This window comes from Micrasema longulum, unplaced genomic scaffold (genome assembly GCF_059751315.1).
Source record: "Micrasema longulum isolate JH-2025_06_02 unplaced genomic scaffold, ASM5975131v1 h1tg000979l, whole genome shotgun sequence".
NCBI lineage: Eukaryota > Metazoa > Arthropoda > Insecta > Trichoptera > Brachycentridae > Micrasema > Micrasema longulum.
In genome coordinates, this window is record NW_028278169.1 from 288,497 (window position 1) to 308,964 (window position 20,468).

At 33.9% G+C, this 20,468-nt stretch overlaps 1 protein-coding gene across 3 annotated transcripts in view; it reads left to right on the plus strand.

Annotated features, from left to right (window-relative positions):
* for (cGMP-dependent protein kinase for) overlaps positions 1–20,468 on the plus strand; it is a 328,386-nt gene that overhangs the window by 200,661 nt on the left and 107,257 nt on the right. The window contains exons 1-2 of one of the 3 annotated variants that reach the window (XM_088232396.1): positions 5,460–5,738; positions 17,203–19,349. The exons of 1 other annotated variant lie outside the window; for it this stretch is intronic. In XM_088232396.1, the coding sequence (XP_088088522.1) occupies positions 17,315–19,349 (2,035 nt within the window). In that variant the 5' untranslated portion in view covers positions 5,460–5,738; positions 17,203–17,314. Of the gene's footprint in view, positions 1–5,459; positions 5,739–15,392; positions 19,350–20,468 lie in introns of those variants that run through there. One more of the 3 variants, XM_088232397.1, reaches the window with a different exon arrangement.

Sequence of the window (20,468 nt, forward strand, 5' to 3'; positions counted from 1 at the left end):
ATACGTAATATGTACAGGTATAGTCGGGGTTTATGTTCAGGGCGTACGGAAAGAATGCGGCAATGTGTTTTATTGATTTAAGCTAGGGTTTCCTAGGACAGCGGTGCCCGTATTTCAACGGCCGTAGTGAACGGTGATGCAGTGGACAGCCGTCGTAAAGGTGATTAGAGAGTGGTTTTCTAGGAAAACGGTGTTAAATGGTGTTGATAACACCGTTTTCCTAGAAAACCACACTCTAGTCACCTTTACGACGGCTGTCCACTGCATTACCGTTCACTTTGGCCGTTAAAATACGGGCACCGCTGTCCTAGGAAACCCTAGCTTTACTCAAACCTCAATATCGTTAATAAGAGATATCGAGGTTTGGAGTTTAGAATTGGTGTCATAAATGTATTTATATTGTTGATAAGCTAGCTTTATATAGTTAAATATTATTTAAAAATTTCATTATTTCATATTTGACTTTACGTTTATCACATTTTTTATTTTGGCATTGAAAAATTTGTTGGAAATGCATTATTTGTATTTTTTGTGGAGTTTTTGTATGGGGGTTCAAATGTATTTTTAATATATTTGTTTTATTTTATAAATTTTAAACTATTGAATAAATATATCTGTCACGTTAAAAAAAACTTTTCATAGTATTTTTTTAAATAAAAAAGAAAATGATAAATAATAAAAAAAACCATGTTAAAAATAACATTCAGTCAGAAACACTGGAAATGCGAATTTACCGCATTCACTGAATTAGGTGAACAGATAAAAATGTCAACAATGTTTGAGTATGTCCAAATGCTTGCAGACTGGCTGGATTTCCTTCCTAGGGAATTATTCATATTTAAATTTATTTTACGGCCACTTAAACCAGCCAATGACAGGTCATAAGCCCTGTAAACGCCTAGACTTTCATATTTCCTTCTCAAAAATGTTTTCCCCCTCTGTTGAAATAAATTTAAGGTAAAAATGTATTCAATGCAAAAGTTTCGAAAGGAATATTCGCGAAGTTTGCGTTGCATTTATAAGTATTTTGTCAGATTGGGGAAATGGTAGGTGGTCAGATCTCGGTCCTGTTACAAATTCGCTGTTTGGATAGTGTTTGTTCCGTTATAATAAACTTTCGTCGTATGTTTAACTAAAAACTGGTACGAATGCAGATTCGCGACTTTGACAATGCACTACCGCATTCCTTACCTGTGCCTTGAACGAAGACCCCGTCTATACTTGTACAAGCAGTTGACGATTCGCAAGATTAACCGCTTTTTTGTATAAAAATAGCGCCTTGCATTGCGTCATGCTCACGGATAGTGCTTGAAGCGGGTATTTGCTTTTTCAGTGAATGATAAAACACGTCAAATATTTTTTTGTATATTTTTATTACGTATTTAAACATTTCTATTTAATTTACGACTCTGACGGATACATCACTTACATTACAAATTCAATTTGCAGATGTTTTTTTCTTCTATAATCCTGCGTTTGAAAAGTTACGTATGTAAAACTGCATTATAAATTAATGAGGAAGTTCCATCGTTTTTTATATTTTTTATTTGTGAATACGATATCAAACTTAGACAAATATTTTAATTTTATTTTTATGAATCGTATTATCATTGCTATGATTTTTTGAAATTGTATAATTTTGAAATTCCCGTGACGTCACTAGTTGTCGTCGGTAAATTGTTCTGATTAGATTCTGAAACCGGATATCAATCACAACACTCCATCATTGTTTGATTCGGAAGAATTTGTGACGTAGTTCAAAGTAGTTTTTTATTCATACATTTTCGAGAAACTCGCCGTACAATTAAATGCTCTATTTTTTTACCAGGTGTACGAAAACATTTTTTATACCCAATTTTCCGTAGCACTGAACTTCCTCATTCGATCATTATAATTTGACTAATAACATTTACACATTTTTGAAAAAAATATTAAGAACAGTGATAGAAACCTCTTCGAGAAGGTATATGAAGGAATGGGCATTTACAGTGCTTACAACGCGTCGTTGGTTGGTTTAAGTATTTATTTTATGCACTATGAGTAACATTCATTGTTCTATATATTATGTCGGAACTCCTATATTTAATTTTTAATTAATTAAGGAAATCATACAGTCTTTATATATAAATACAAGGTACAAAATAACAATTTTAAAAAATAAGACCTATTACAGATTTTACATGAATTTATCATGAGTGCAGGAGGAGAGGGGAAAAAGTAATTAAATTCTAAAAAAAATATAAAAATGTAAAAATATTTAAAAGTATAAATATTAAATAAAAAGTACATAAAAGGAAGACATTGCATAGTTCTAACTATACTTTCCTCCCCTCTCTCTCTGTTTCCATGAACATTTATATTTCTTAGTAAAAAATCACAACCTACAATAATTGATGCAGGTAGTAGATGCACATATAAGAAAGTTAAAATTAAGAGTTGAAATTTAAAGTTAAAATTAGAAATCAAAATTGAGGATTAAAATTTTAAATCAAAAGTTAAAATTAATTAATTATTATTAAATGATGTTTTGATTTTAACGTTGTTTGTTCTACTCAACCGATAATTGTTATTTGATTATTTATGTATTTACTACAAAAGTACATATAACAGAATACATACGTACATTTGTAATAAATAAAATAAAATATTTTCTCTTACATGAAATAGTAACGTATCCCTTCCCATGATACCAAAAATCCTGTGATGAATTAGGATACAACATTATAGAAAGTAGATGCATGCATATTAATTAGAAATATATCAATGACAATTATACCATTAAAAATGAAGATTTAGAGAAATAAACTTTGGTATTTTAACAAATTGAAATAAAAAAAAATATCAGAAAGACTTTAATACTAAAAAGGCTTATGATGTTTTTCCCTTTGATGTGTTTAGTAAATTTATGTTGTTTTTATGGAAGAAGAGGTTTTTTTTTGAAGATGCTAATTTTTTATTATTTTGTTTAATTAACGCAATTTGAAATAAAAACACTTAATTTTTTCACAAAATACGGGTTTAATTTGACTACTTTCGTTTAATGTCTTAATGTTTTCACGTGCCGCGAGAGCGGTTCAGAATAGCACCCCCGTCGAAAAAAATATATATAATATCATCGCGGTTTAGCCAAATGCCACAAACCCTAAAAATGACAGTTTTTAGTTAAATTTGCCATTAGAAGCGTAAAATTATGTTACAATGTTGCGTCAATCTGAATGATTTGTTTTTTAAAATGGGACACATATTACCTATTATTACCTACGTAAAAAAAATAATTCTTTAAATTAAAATGAATTTTCAACCCCAACATTGCAATAATTATTTCGAATATTTTCTTCCTTTCTCTAACTCTTATATCTTGCATTGTTCAGATTGTAAACACTCAAAAGTCACTTAACCAAGTTATAGCTACCTTGTCTCATTAAAAACCTTCCAGATATTTTTTAATGTATCGGATGGAAAACATCAACAACGATCATTTATTAATTAATCATTGATGAACAATATATAAACATAACAAAATGTGATTATTATACCAATGTCGTACGTATTGTTTATTGTTCGTGAACCATAAAAAATAAAATAAATTAATAAAAAGAAGCAAATGAATTATGTTGTGAACATAAACATCCAAAACATAAAAATCAGATTTTTTCTTGGTAACCAAACTTTCAAATTGCGATTTCTCAAAAATGCGTTTTTTTGGGTTAGTGACTTTTGCCTGAACGGCGACGATATATGTGATTATGAGTTTAAACCATTTATTTACAGTTGTAACGGATTTGTTTTTTCACTTACTATCTTCATTAAAGTATAGGGTGAGATGGTTTAGGCTCGATCTCGCGGTCAGGACCAGTCATAAATCACAAAAATGTACCTGTTATTTACGACTCCATTATACACTTCCTCTCCGGAGCGGCTTACTCCTCAAAGCTCTACATAAAAGAAGGCGTTTTTGTTCTCACTCGAAGTTTTTTCACTAGATCTCTTACACCTGCGAGTGCTAAGTACCTGGACATAAAGGAATCCGTCTCGGGACAACTCTATGACTGTTGATGAATGCACTCTGGCCTGGAAGTGTGAAAACGACGGAAATAATAATACCTACATCGGACGCATTAGCTACAGCCACAATCTTGTCTCGTGTAGTCATGTCAAGTCTGACCAATCGCTTCTGTAATTACTTAAGTAAGTCTCCTTAGACAGGGGCGTACTCGAACAGGTGCTAAAAAATCTACTGTCTGTTCCTCAGTGTCATAAATATTTCGCTCCCGCTTAAAGAAAAGCCCTTTAGCTCTTCGTAGCGGTTCCCACTTTTTTTTGGCTATGGAACCCTTATATTGTTCTACCTTTTTTGCGGTACCCCATCTCGACACTAAAAAAGCAAATTTACAAAAACGTTAATTTTAAGACCTATGACACCTTATTGTTTGCATGTTGTAATGTTCGACTTGAAAAGATAGACTTTATTTCAAAGGTGAAATTATTTACAGATTAAAGCACCGGCGTCCTTGCGACGACTGACCGTTTTCTACGACAATACGTCCTAACTTTTGGAATCCCTGCGACCTTTTAGGTTTTAGGAACTGCTGCTCTATTGCATGGAACAAAAGCGTTCCAAATATTGTGGATTGGTTTTTAGTTTAACAACGGACGGTTTCGGTTTGCGCTTGCAATTCTTGATCTGAGTACTATTGACCTACGGCCCGTTGTATTGCTGTAATATGTAGCTAACTTCGTGATTGATAATCATATAATGGTATTTGTCCATATGAGCAACTATACTAGCCAGTGCCGAATAATATCTCTAAAGTCTGTTCATTATTAGAATTTCCTAAACAAACTAGCCACGTCCTATTCCACAGATAACGATATATTTTACACCTATCGTCCAAATCCACACGGCATGGTAAAATAATGGTTATTTGTCATTTATTACACTCATCTAAAAATCCTGCAAAAGGAAATCCATAGATTAGTCCACCTCGTTATGTAGTGGTTAACACGTTCGTCTACAATTCTTGAGGTCCCGGGTTCGATTTCTGGCAGGATGGAGGTGAAAAAACGTGGTTTTAGAGGTGGTTACTGCAGTATTTTAATGTTCTTGGACTGACACCTGAAACGTAAGACTGATAATTAAAAAAATTACATGTAAAAAAAATAATTTGATACACTGCAATTGGAGTGATAATGCAGTGCCCTATGCACCACTGTCTGTTGAAATGGGAATGATGACGATGATGATGAATGTCTTAGTGCTTGTCGGTGAACCAAGTAAATATACATTTTTGGTTTGTGTAAGCTCGCTCGTTTAAATGATATATTTGTTTCGAAGACATAAGCAAAATTTATTACGGATTTGAATGGACTTTATTTGTTTTTTATTTTAAATATCTCAATGCGGCCCTGTCGATTCTGCAATCAGCTGTAGCATTGTCGAGCACTGGGTCTGTTCGTCTGTCGAAGCAAAGCCTTCTCAAAAAGTTGCTCACAGATTTTACACAGCGGTTTTTCCAGTATCGGCTTCACCGCGGAGCGTTGCGGTCGTGCGCATATTTTGTCCGCCGCGGGAGGCTAGCATAATAAAAAACAGTAGAAAGTCGCGCGAAGTTCTCTTTGTTCAGTGACAAAATACGACTTTTTGAGGTTATGTCTCGCTGTCTTTGACATAATCGATCCGTTAACTTCAGTGACCGATTGTTTTTAAATGATTTGTGGTGTTTTTAGCTGGTGAAAATGTTAGTTCTTAGTGGATATTAATTTAAATTTCTTTTGTAGTTTTGGCCTTTGCGATACAAATTTTGAATATTTTTTAATCTGTACACTCTAAATGTTTTAAAGGTCTGCGGGTTAATGGATGTGTAACTGCGTCTGTCAATCATCATTGCGCTCATTTATACAATCGCCATTCGTTAAATTTCAAATGATCTCGATCGGTTGTTTTAGATTCGTTTTGTTTGAATGACTGAAATGATCGTCTGCAAATATTGAAATATTACACAAGCTTTAATAAATAAATCATGTTTATTTTGTTTAATGTTCTTATCGACTTCAAGGCCAGACTTAAAATAAAATGAAATATTACTGTATCTAAGACATGCTGTAAATACATGTGTATGTGCAAATCATGATTATTTCTATTTCCGCACCCGGTGGTGCAAAAGGTTCCGCATTTTAAAGACAAATGCAGCTAATCATCAGTTTCATGAAAATAAACAACCTCTACAATAATCGTGGTTCGAATCCCACTCTACTCAAACTTTATTTCCATTTCCTAATAGTGGGTTATTTACAACTCGTTGGAAATGGCCCCTTAAAATGTAATATTTATGTAAATCATAAAATATTTATTTTTACTATTAAAAAAAAAAAAAAACTTCACGTCTACTTTGTCAGAAATCGAACCCAGGACCTCAAGAATGATAGGCGAACGCGTTAGCCACAACACAACGACGCGGATTTATCTCCACTCGATTTCCTTATTCACGATTTTTAATTGAGAGCCGCCATCTAGTCGAAAAGACTCGTTTAGGGTTCTCGGTTTAATTCCACATACAAAAATATATTCTTTATTCGCATGGACACAGAAAGAAAAAAATCTCTAAATCAAACAAAATAAAATAATGCTCGCTTGAATCAGAATCCAATTTTGAACTTTTCAGCCTAAACCGAAACCAAATTTCGGCTTCTGTTCTAGTTTTGGCCGAAATCGAAACTTATTTAAATTAGTTCAGATACTTCAAAACGCCCCTAATTAGGCGTTTTTAGCGCTAAAACTTACGAGTTCATAAAAATAGGTGTTTAATAAAATACACAATAAAATAAAAGGCATGAGTTGAACGTGACAACTAACGACACTCATCGGCCGAAAGCCGAAACAAACTTAAGGTCACAGGTCACTCGGCCGAGTCACGAGTCTTAAGGTGCACCCGAGTACAGCCGAACGACACATCCCGACCACAGGTTTCGACTGAGCCCAAGTTTCGGCCAATTCGTGGCCAAAACTAGCCGTAACCGAAACTTCGGTCGGTCACTATTAATTATAATAGAAGTATGAAAAATTCGTGTTGTGGGACTAAAATTGATAATTTTTGTGAGTATTCATTTTTTCTCAGATTCAATGCAATGATTTTAAAGATAAAATAGAAAATTCGGAATTTCAATAAAAAAACTAGTAATTTTGGGCAGGCATTTCATAACATTGTAAAACGTTGAAATTCTGGAAAATTTACAACTTCAAATTTTTGAAACAAAAAATATGCTGAAAAAATAACAACGTAAACTATATTTATATTTAATATTACAACAAAGATAAATAACATCTTATAGAAGGAAATATAGAAGTCATAGCATTTACAGGGCTTACGGTCTGTCATTGTCTGGTTCAAGTGGCCACTTTACACGCTGTGTAACATTCATCATTCTGCCTATGTTTAAACATCTATATTTCTTCAATTGTTTATTCATGAGATTCCGATGAGATTCTAAACGAATTATTTCACTTACAAACTAGGCAACGCCTAAAAATACTTTTATACTTCTTCTCGGACCAACCGGTTTTATCAACAATATATTAAGTTTTTAAAATTTTTGTAGACAAGAACTGGATTCGACCCTATTGGGAGTTATTAACACTTATATAATACAACAGAGATGAAGAAATCCTTATAGAAGGGATTATATACGTCTATGCGTTTACAGGGCTTATGACCTGTCATTGGCTGGTTAAGGTGGCCATTTAACAATAATAATTACTTCCAAGGGGGCTGAATCCAGTTCTTGTCTACAAAAATTTGGATAAACTCAAAATATTGTTTGGTAAATTTATTTCTTATAAAACCTTAAGATTATTTTCATTGAAAAAATCTATTTAAATTTTATCTACCTATTTATAATGTTTATTGTTACGGTAATAAACAGGTAATTTACGTCACTTAACTTATTAACATAATAATGTAGGTATACCTATATGTACTCGTATTTACTTTTACATATTTTAATGATTCGGTGCATTAATTAGTAATCTTGGGTATTAGAAATGATGTTGGAATCGGCAAGATATTTATAATTAATCATAAACATTTTATACAATCTTTGTTTGCTCCCATTATTTTGACAGGCAGTCAGAGTCGTCGAATCTTATATTTCATCTATAAAACTAGCCAAAGATAAGCGATGGTGTTAGCGATATTTAAAATAATATCATGCAAGAGACATTATGCTACCATGCAAGAGAATAAAGATTTGGTTTTTTCCACGTGAAACACATGTGATTATTCACTATTATATTTGATTGCTTCCTTGGACTAGAATTTAAGCGTAACACTTGTTTGTTGTTATGGTGCAGTGGTTAAGACGCTTGACTCACACACGGAAGGTTCTGAACACGAAAATTAAATGAGATTTTAAAAGTCTGGGTGTTCTGTGATGTAATTCACCACCGTAATTAGGCCTCCAGGCCTGTTGTTATAGAAAAAAAACGAATAATAATGTACCTACCTAATACTAAAATGCTCTATGCACTACTTGGTGCAGATAAGGAGAATATCTACAAAACTATAATTCAATAAATAACAAAGCAACAAAATAGGGAGTTAAAATACAAATTTTCAAGTCATTCGATTTTTTTTTTGTCTTTTACAAACTAATTTAAGTAAAAATTAAATTAACTAATTTTAAAATTTTTTGATTCTTATTCATAATATAATATATATGTATGAGGGTCCTAGAAATCTCCACCAAAAACGGAAAATTACTTATTGATACCAAAATAAACTATACATAAAAACCTACCCACTTAAATAATAGCGTAATTCAAAAACCGTATATAAATTTTGCAAAAACAGATTTCAATTATACCGCAAACTTTGAGCATTCTCCATTGAGTTGGTGAAGAATAATTAGAAACCTCACAATTCTTTTATCAAAGTTTTTCGCAAATATCTCAGAAACTCCTTCAATGAAAAGTTTGCTTCTAATACCCCCCCATACATAGAATTAAGAATAGTCCAGAAACAGCATACGCACATCAAACAGAAGGCGACTAAACTACTCATAAATAAGTAGGTTTACGTTTTGACCCATTAGTTTCTTTGTAGACGTCGCTCAGTACGCAACTCCTGATTTGAATTCAACTATGCCGTGTTGTGTCCTTTTTAAGTGTAGAAATACTGCTAGGATCTTAAAGAACCAGGATGCCATCACATTTCATGTGTAAATAGTAATGAATGTGTATGGAACAAATGCATTACTTAAAAATTGAATTATTTTTCCATCTGTCAGATTGTCGAAGAAACAAAATGAACATTTCGTTAGTGTTGCCAGGGTAGTAAATGTTTTTACCGTTGCTCATCTAATGAGAGAACTAATGAAAATTGGATCTCGGATTAAACAAGTCTATCGTGGAAATTTGACCGACATTATCTTTAAAACATCAAATATTATTTAACATGATATAAAAAAATCAGTTTTATGTAAAATAAAATTTGTTTTATATTTTAAGTTTAAAGTTCATTAATTCAATTACTCTTAAATGACCCTTTACTTATCTACTCTGTTGTGTCAATCAATATTTCCGCGTGCACAAAAAAATTTTAGAGAAATTTACAGATCGCTTTTTTTTTACCTTACATTTGTGCTATAATTATATGTTTTTCCCATCGTGCAACATTACGCGGCGGCATTAAAATTGCGCGCAGAAAAAGTGAGACATAGTGGGGGAATTATTGGACACAGTCCAATGTATTCAAACATGATTCTACGCTTCTTCTGGACTATTCTTAATTCTTTGCCCCCATATTTGACTTTACATTTTTACAAATTCAAATGGTCATTATTACGTTGATATTTTGTTGATTTACGAAAAGAAAGGGGATAATTTATACAGAAGGGCACCCCGCAGTGCAATCCTCTGCAATAATGGCATCTCGCACGAGAACTTCGGGATCGATTCCCGGTAAGATCACAAATATCGAATTGAATTACAAAGCCCATTTTTTTAAATACAATTTTAAAACCGGAGTCCCTACCTAACCTTGCCGACTACATGATATTATAAACAATTATTAACATGGACTGATTTATTCTGCGGTTTTAGTGTAGTTCGTATAAAGTGCTATTCTCACATAGAAAGTCAGAAGAACATGGTAATGATACATACTAGTATAGAAGTCATCTAAGCTGACGACATTTCTCTATTACACATGAGTCTTAGATGGACTTGCAAGCCAGAAAGGCCGGTTTTTAATTCCGGAAAAATCTTTCACATTTTTCTCCCGTTTCGCATTTGTACACATAAGATAGCAGATAGTTTATACATGGAGACATTACATGATGCGATGACGTTATTATATGTAATATATTGCTGTGAGTGATGATTGATGATCATTGATGTTTATGAACCAATCAAATCGTAAAACGCACTGCAATAATTATTGGTCTGGCGAGTAACTGGATTTTTATCAAACAAGTTATCATTTTAAAAATAGCAGTGTCGTGAAATACGCTTGTATCGTCTTTGCCGCAAAGATGCTATTCTTACATCTCTACAATGTTTTTTCATGTTTTTTTAAACCTTTTATTAAAAAACTCAAGCTTACCCAAAACTCCATTACGTTGATCATATTTAGGTACACACATATGTCTTTGTTTTATTTCTTTTCCGATTCATAAAATTAACCCAGCCAAAGAATCCATTCATTGCTTATGTTTCGGTGGTAATTTTGAGAGGGAAACTTATTTTCTGTAATATGATTTTGACGGGCTGAGACTCGAACAGACGGGCTGTCGGTCAGCCTTCGGATCCCGTTACCACTCAGCTACTATGCTGTTGACCATTACCGTGCACACTGCGTTTGATGGGGTGATTTGCAAATTGAAAAATTACACCTGTAATACTCGCGGTAATTATACCTGGTCTATACGTAATGGCACCAGATGTTTCTAGGAAGAGAATAATTAAGAAGCGAAAGATAAAATAAGTGAAGCGTAAAAGATTACTTTTTGCTATCTTGGTTTTGAAGGCCATCTTGAATTTCAAAATATGTAATGTAATTTTGTTCGCTTACTAAACAATAATTTATTCTACTTGAATTATGAACAGTAAATATGCAATTGATTTCATACACTTAGGTTCATATGTAAATCGTTTTTTTATTTCACAATTCCTTCATATCACACTCAAAGCAAATAACAGTTTTCTCAACACCTAATTCCTCGGTAAATAAATGTTTTTTGCACTTTGCAGCGCTACGCTAAACGCATTAGAAATTTATATTTTTGATCGGTAAATTAATTAGCTAGTGAGTTTTAAAGTGGCTATTTTTGTAAAAAATAGTCAATACGAAAAAATGCACGAATACAAAAACAAATTTTGAGGAAGAAACAAGAGAAAGTAGAGAATAAATTAAATTTGAAATAGTTTCCGGTGCAACGAACATATTGTATTATATTTTGTAAACGTTTTCTGAACAGTACATACATTATCTGATTAAATTATTTAACATACGATCATACGAGTAGTTAAACAGAACTTTATTGAGCCGGTAGGGGTCGCCGGAAGCCTTTTATTAGTCCGTGAGGATGTGATTTACTCCTTGTTAAACTCAAGGAGGCAGTCAATTTCACAGTACCTATATTAAATTACTTTTTGGCAGACAATCTGTCGATTTCCAGAAAAGTTGTAAATTCATAAAAGACCCTACCTTTTTCTAACACCTGCCTTACCCTTTTGTCCCTCAGCTTTTTTGCTGCCGGTTTCATATATCTTTCGGACACTCGACCGATTAACTAAAAGATGCTTCTATTGTTGTTTCAACACCAAAGTCTGGTTTTGTTATTTAAGTTATTGACTCTTGGTCTAAGAATCGGTAAGTGCCGTTTACTTAGACGAAGATGACAAGATGTTTTTGTCATTAGTTTTAGTTCAACATCTGGGGTTTGAGGTCGTCTCACTTAATTTAATTTCAAACGGTTCGGTTGGTTTAATTTTGACTTGGCTATCTGCTATCCGTTCAACCGTTGTGTAAATAAAAATACCATTCGTGGATTACTTTCTTTGATTCATATTCTTAAAATAACTTAGGATATCATGAATTTTACAGATTAGCATGTACCTACGCCTACGTGGTAGAATGAGGATACTTTAATATCTCCTTTGAACGTCGCCTACATGATTTACGTGCCTTATGTCCTGTAAAACACATGCAAATGTTATTCTGACCAAAAATGCTTGTTCTGTTTTTGTAACTTAAATTACGTAATGGGTTCAATTGACTCACCCTTTTGTTTTGGCATTGTAAAATATGTTATTAGTTTTAATGCTAAGAATCATTCAAATGATTTCCAATGGACATAAATATAATATACTTATTATTATTATGAAACAACGGTAAAATTGTCTTATAAATAATGAAAAAATTTAATAGTCTTATTTAGTGCCAAAACTGTATAGATCATAAATATCTGAACCTTAGAGGATAAAACACGGGAATACACTTTTTGAAATTTTAAAATAAAAAAAGCAGAAATTATCACAATACGCTATTTTATATTTGTAAAAGTCCACTTTCGTCATAAAAATCCTTTTTTAAGTTGAAGTAAAAATCTAAAGTCCACTTTGTTTTAATGCAAGAAACACCGGTAGTCACTTTAATTATCAAAATAATCATTATTTTACATCGAAAGTTCTTTACATATTGAAATGATCTCATTTGGCTCAAATGCTATGATGTTTTGGAAATCGCACAGTCGTAAAATCTTGTTTCCTGAACGTTTCGTTCAATGTGACTACCGTGGTTTATCCTTTAGGGTACAGAATAATATCAAAGATTTGAAGCAAAAATGAAATTTAAGTCAATAAATATTAATAATAAGTATAGGCTTTTAAGGGGATTTGACGGAATATAACTTAAATTAAGATAAGTATAATGATAATTAGAAATTTTATGTCTGTTTATTCTTTACAAACCTAATATTCGAAATCGTTCTATTTCAATGCTTTCAATTGTTGTGATTTGTTAAATTGGCTAGTGTGCTATCGTGTTTTATCATTTGAAGTTTGATTGAACGAGTAGGTGTAAAATGTTTAATGACAATACACATAAGACATTCCGGATACATCCAATTTATGCATTACTCTGAATTCTTGTGTAATAGCAAAATTTATATCTTTTGCTCCCCCATTTGCATATTACTTTAACCGTATAATTTATTAATTCAGAGAGATTCTAATGTCTCATTCTGCAAAAAATGGTTTTGATTTAAATCTTAAAACAGCTGTGGATTCTAAAATACATTTACTTCAGGTGGATGGTAGTGTAGTCAAACATTTTTCTTTAAATTATGATTATATGGAATTTCGACTTACCCGGATGTTTTGTTGCATAGGATGAGCGTGTATTAATGGACGATTTCACTTAAATATTTATGTGGAGTTTCTTATTAATTTAATTAATTATAATAAAGGAAAAATACAATTAAATGAATGACGACAATACTGGCTGAACCTAACCGTGATATATCAATTTAACTTACGTTCATGTTGAAAGTCGTTGACTATGATGTGTTGGGACAACCGAAACCAACGCTGGACGAACAGAGTCAGAATTTAGTTTGTAGCTGTTGATGACGTGTTGCGTTGCTGCTTTGGTAGACCTGGCACCTGGTGTTGCAATTAATGCAAGTTTTGCAAGTGCCCATAGTAGCATGATTTTTTTTAGTATCTTCATCATAAGAATAATAATATTTACATAATTTTTTGTCATCTAAAAATTTGCAAAGAGGTTATTGATTTGGAGCCCTTATACAAATTATAGGGAATTAACTTTTTTTATAGATATCTTAACCGAAATAAATAAATTATTATGAAATGCGAAAATATAGACATTTACAGGGTTTATGATCTATCGTTGGTTAGTTTAGGTAAGTGATAACTTTATACACTGTAACATTTACCATTCTGCTTAATGTTTGCAATTTTAGTCTACACAATATTCAGCAGATCTATACATGTATCTAGTTGAAACATGCGTCCTTTCACATTGATGGTGAAGTTTTGATGATAAAATTCTAAGAGTATGAAATTTTAGTATTGGTCTACAAACATTTGAACATACTTAAAAATATTTAGAAACGAGCTTTGGAGACCAGAGAGTGATTTTTCTTGTTTTTTAGGAGGTTTTGACTTTGCTTAATAATTTCAATAGCAATCATTTTTTAAAAGGAGGATTTTGTGTCAATTGAAATTCATGTGTATCCAATATCACAAAAAGGCGGCGAAGAAAATATAAATATTTGAAATGGGATTAACTTCAGCTTAAAAATTGCTATATACAGCGTGTAAAGAATGGAACAAAGTGTGTATTTAAATTGAAAAGCCTTTGTTAGGAATAACTCTTTTTTAAGTTAATTTCTTCCGCATGACGTAGACTTTCAGGGATAGGACTGTTACTGTACCGGCTCTCATAATTCTCTCAATTGACGTTATTTAAGATTAAATGACAGGATTTATCACTTACGCCTTTGTCCCTTTCTTTGGGATTTCACCCGCATAATGCTTTCTTTATCCCTCTCCAGACGCGGACACAATTTATGGATATTAATTAGGCGTCGAGTGCAACGACTTGTTGCAGCTATCAGCCGCAATCCTGCAAATGTGGGCTCTATGCAAGAGGTCTCAAGGGATATTTTCAATAATCCGGTTCGAATAATGGCATCGTTGAACCCGCAAACTGACCCCACGTTAATGTTCTCTAGACGGAAATACACATATTATCTTTTATTCGTAATTAATTTGCGAATTTCTCAAACATTGATTCTACCGCTCTTATAATTGATACTCACATATTGTTTCCTAGCATTTAAATTATCTTCACTAATATTTACATACTTAAACAAACTATATTTTACTGCATAAATCCCCATCGAAGTTCACTGGTCGTCCGGAACGCTTAATGCTTTTCAGGTCGAAATTACCGTCTATGAAACGCAAAAATCATCGACGAGCTGTCCTTTCATGGCACCTTTAACCGTACTTTGCGAAATATCGCAAACAGCTTTGGCAAATTTATTCCTTCGATTGAACGCGGACAGAAGGGGTGTCCAAAAGACTCACTTTCGTCCACTTGACATTATATTTGGCTTATAATCAAATAAAATCATACATGCAACGTAAAAGCAAACAGAGTATCTAACAGAAAATTTTCTTTCGAATGACATACAACCTTTACCATTTTGTTTTACCTAAATGAGGAAAAAACGGTCACTCCTTATGTTAAGACTAAGATATAATGTTTCACACACATAACTGTATTATTTATCGTAATGTATATTTATACACAATCAACATGTTTGATGGCGGATAGGTTATAACTACATTAATTTAAAATATTTCTAAAAGTTAGTTTCGTTGATTTTTGTTATGGTTTTAGGTATTTTTAAAAAAGGAATATCTCTTACCTCTGTTAAAAATATATTGTTCAAGAAAAAACATATTGCAGGATACCATTTCCATTAATCGCGCGATAAACGGTTAGCTGTAAAATTTCTGGATCGATTCTTAATTAGGAACTTTCTATTCGAGTCACTCTCTGGAATGCAATCAACGATTATTCTTCAATCCATCCTATAAAAAAGTTGTTTCTATCTACCACAAAGTCATGGCCATAATTCGACAAGCCAGTAATGCTGAATAATGTCCATCTTTGATAGCAAAATATGTTGACAACTACGAATCATTTACAAAAGAGTTTACGGTATGGTCGATTTCTTTATATTTTTTCATAAAATCCATTTGAATCCGAGTGCTATGTCAACAAACAGGTTTTGAGGAAAATTGCTTTACTTTTACCTTAATATTTTCTTCTCTCTTATCCACATCTGCATAATTGTGCATTACAATTCAACCTTAACACCTGCTTCATCATTGTATCGATCTATAATTATACTAATGAAATATCACTCATTCATTGGATTTGTGAGAATCTAAAAAGTTTAAAAAGTCTTTTTTTACTAAAGATTATAATCCTTCATTGACTCTGCAAACAAACAATAAACCACACACACACAAGCATAACTTTGACTTGGCCAGTTATGGAACCCGGTTTTAGTAAACTTAACGCGCCAGCTTAAAAAATATTTATGATAATCAAACAAATTTACAATGTTACAATCTTACCTGTTTTTTTCCCTCTGGTTTTTATTCCTATTTCTGACTATGCTTAGTATTTACAAACATTTATAAACAGTGTTAGTTGAGCTTTTGAGTGACAAAATAAGTATTTAATTATTTTTTTCACGAATCGCTTGCTTAAAAATCAGTAGGTAATCAAAATTAATATGACGCTAATAGTAATTATTGCAAAAGCTTCCGTATAATGTGCCATAGTTTAAATATTACAACAAAGATGCAGATAATTTAAAAGAAGGAAGTATGGACGTCTAGCCATATACAGGGTTTATGATATTGACCTGTCGTTAGTTGGTTTAAGTCTCCACTTTACCACTGTAGCATTTTCCATTCTGCCTATGTTTGAACTTCTGTATTTCTTCGATTCTTCCATTTATTATTTTTGGTAAAGTTAAAGAACTGAAACCCTTATTTATGCGGGTGAGATCCATCAAACAGAATTATTTAACCTTCATACTAGGCATCGCCTAAAATTTGTTGATTTTTATACTTTATCTTGGACAAGTTGGTTTTATCATACATACGTGAATCTAAGTGTTCCCTAAGGGGTAAAATCCAGTGCTCGTCTACAAACGTTTGGTTGTCCGTTGTGATTTGAAGCTTTCACACAGGTACAGATAAAACGACCACGTAAAGTGAGTGTTTCACTCGAGTTATGGGCCAGGAACAATGCACTATAATCAAAGCGCCGTGAGAGTATGTAAATAGTAAATAATATTTTATAGCTATCGGTTTAAGTGCTTATCGGCCTGTACTCGGTACGAGAAAGAATGGAAGGCATGAGAATCAGTGTATGTCATAATAATTTTACCCGCGCATTGTTCTCTGTGGGATCACCCGTCACCCATCGCCCATCACCCTTCGTCCTAGGTGTGAATTCTTTCAACATTTATTTTATTCAAAGTAAGAAAACTGGTAAATTTCAACATTCGGTACTCAAATTTGTATCGCAAAGGTTAAGCATTTTATTCAAAGAAGTTAAGGTTCCTCTTTTTTACCAATGTTTCGCTTTATAGGTTAGAACAGTAAAAATGAACGAAATAAAGGCGACTGCTAAATTTGTCGATTGAGTGTTTCATATTCTCTTTAATAAAAAAAAAATGAAGATTTAATCGACCAAACATAACCATGAAGATTAAACAATTTCCTGGAAAAGCGATCATGGACGATCCTTGGATGGCCATAGGAGACAGAACAATGGAAATGGTGTATGCCGCCAACTGGGTCGATACTCATCGCCATTTAGCGGGGAGCTCTCCGCCATATTCTGGAGAAGAAGACGCCGAGGAAGATCATGAACAAGAACGGGAGCGGGAAAGAGAACAGGAGCGGGAAAGAGAACAAGACAGGGAACGAGAGAGGGAACGAGAAAAAGAGAAGGTGATGAGAGAAAGAGAATTGCCCAGACTCCCACGAAACAACTCTATCGCTCGTAGCAAATCCTGCAGAGATGTAGCTAGACCTTCTCTGAAGGATTTTGAAGCCCATGAAATAGATTACGCCGGGGATTCTAGATTAAGTAGAGAATATGGAAATATGAAAATATCTCAATTAGCTAAATACCAACACCACATAGAAGAACAGACGAGAGCGAGTAACGAAATGATTTCTAGTCAAAGGAAACTACAACCAAGTTTTAGTTTCAAGGGTTTTAACGGATACAAACCATCCACATTAAGAAGAATAAAACGTCGACAATATAAAGAATGGGATACAGATGAGAACACTGAAATGCCTCAAGATTCTCCTATGACTCCTCAGAGGAAAGATTCGATGAAGTATTTACAGAGGCAGAGAAAACACGATGCGTATGATATTACTCCCGAACCTCCGAGCGCGAATATGAGTAAAAATATTTACAGTGTTATCGAACCGGATCCGAATACAGAAAGTTATTATGACTATTATTCCCGTTTGAGCCAACAAGAAGCTCCTCTTAAAAATGATCACTTATATAAGGGAAAAGTTAGCTTGGCACCAATGAACAACACGGATAGGAAGCCTCCTACTCCGGCACCCAGGACTACTCTTCCCGTTCGGGAGTCCCGTAACTTCCCAAGTTCTTCCTCGAGCGGGAACTCCAGTGCCTCTTCGTCCCCGCCTTTACCGCCTCCGCGATCAGTCTCCAGGGGCGAGGTCAACGAGCGCCAAAATGGTTACACTCCCACGGACAATGACGTGGATTATCGAAAGTCGATCGTTAGTTACGACGCGGTAAAGTCTAATGGACATCTGAATGGATTTCATAATGCGGCAACCCGCTACGGCGGTCACTTTGGAGACCACTCTGACTCCGAAGATACATTGCCAATCGAATCATCTGCCGATCCGATAGATACGTACGATAGGCGCGTGCCGGTCGCAAGAGATAACGAAGCACCGTTCCCCCGTGGGAAAAGTTATCTAGATACTAGATTGTTTGCGTCGGAGAAAAAGGTGAATGTGAACCTCGCGGGCAAACCGGCAAACCGTTCCAAGTCGCTGAGGCTGAAGAGCGACAGTAGGCCTCCGGCATTCAGTGGCAACGGCGACGCTCGCCTAGTCTACGATGACGTAGGCAGTTCCATGGCCCACGGAGTCACGGTGACCCAACCCAAAAGGACTATTTCTCCCATCGAACAAGTGAACTTGATGCAATCTCGGTACTCGGCTGATTCTAACGGAGATTACTCCGAAGTAGACGCGTTTGATGCGTTTAATAAATCGGTAGATAGTTTTCGTGCCCCACAACGGCCAAACGGAATCGCGGAGAAAGTTCTCTCCGCTCTGCAGAGGAGGAATAAGAAACCTCTTTTACAAAAGTATAACACAGTACGCGTTAAAAGTTACGCTGACGATAGAACAAGCGGAATAACGGGAAAGTACGTTTTTAATCCCCGGAGTGAAAATGGTTTCGTTCAGGGTAACGGAAGTGTGCGGAAGAACAAGAGTTCCTCAAGCGGGGCAGACTCTGATTCGGACTTCTCCATTCCTCGGCCCAAGCTGATTGTGCCGGTGCACACGTACGGCATCAGGAAACGGCGCACGGGGAACCTGGCACAGGCTCCCCCTGACGTGCCGCCCCCGCCACTCCCCTCCGCCTTCCCGCCGCTGCCCCCACCACCGCAGCAGCCGGCACCGCGGGTACCAGATCACTACAACGGTTACGGGCAAAACAAAACAGGTATCATTTCATTATATGTTCTTTTTTACCTGCTTTTACTCTGATTTACATTTTCCATTACCTATCATCATAGTCAGGATGTTTCCCATAACTTCAAATATCACTGAGCAGCTAATCGGCGGACAGTTTACTGTATTATTAAATAATAATACTCCGAGGTCACCCGGGCAGTGTAGCCATTTTTTGATCTCTTTAGTTTACTAAGTAACCGACTTAGTTTCGAATGGAGAAATCCTTGAATTTTTTTCATTGCGTTATGCATTCGGTATTACATACTCAGGAAAGACACAATTCATTCATTACTAATTCCCTATGCAATTGCAACGTATAATATTTCATAACAATTTCATTTGACTTATTTATTTCTTTAAACAAAAAAATAATTTTCCTCATCGCCTTTATAATAAACCTGAAAATAAAAAATAAAATTCAGGGGATTAACAATGAAACATGAAATCAAAGCTCTTTGTATAATTGTTTTCGCTTGGATTTATGATTGCTACAGAAACAAATTATTATTATTTATTGTATGAATTTAACAATCCAATAAGGAATTTCTGTTTTTTTTATTAGTTTGTTTATTAATATACTATAAAACTAAGCTAATTAAAAAAAAAAATATCTATCGTATTATCGCGCTATGATTTTTTAAAGTTTTGTAATTTTGAAATGACTTCACGTGTGACGTCACAAAATCGCTTCCCGATGAGAATTGGCTTCCCGTAAACCACAAAATCTACCACAATTGTCCATCATCGGTTGATTCCGAAGAACTAATAACGTCGTTGAAAGTAGTTCGTTTTTATGAAAAGTATTTTTATCATTTTTTTCTTTCATTTTCGAGAAACTTCCCCTACGATATTGAATCCTCTTATTTTTACCGTCGTAAGAAAATATTTTTTTATCCAATTTGCTGTAGCATTTAACTTACTCGTTTAAATAAATATAATGAATAAATCGCTTATTTGAACTTACATTATACATTATTTTATTTTATTTTCATATTTGTTAATTGTTAATAACCTCTGTATATGTAAAAGCCAGGCGCGTTCCGTCCAGTGGATTCGGCGCATCCCTTGAAATTTTAAAAATAATATAAATTTTACAAAAAAAACATTA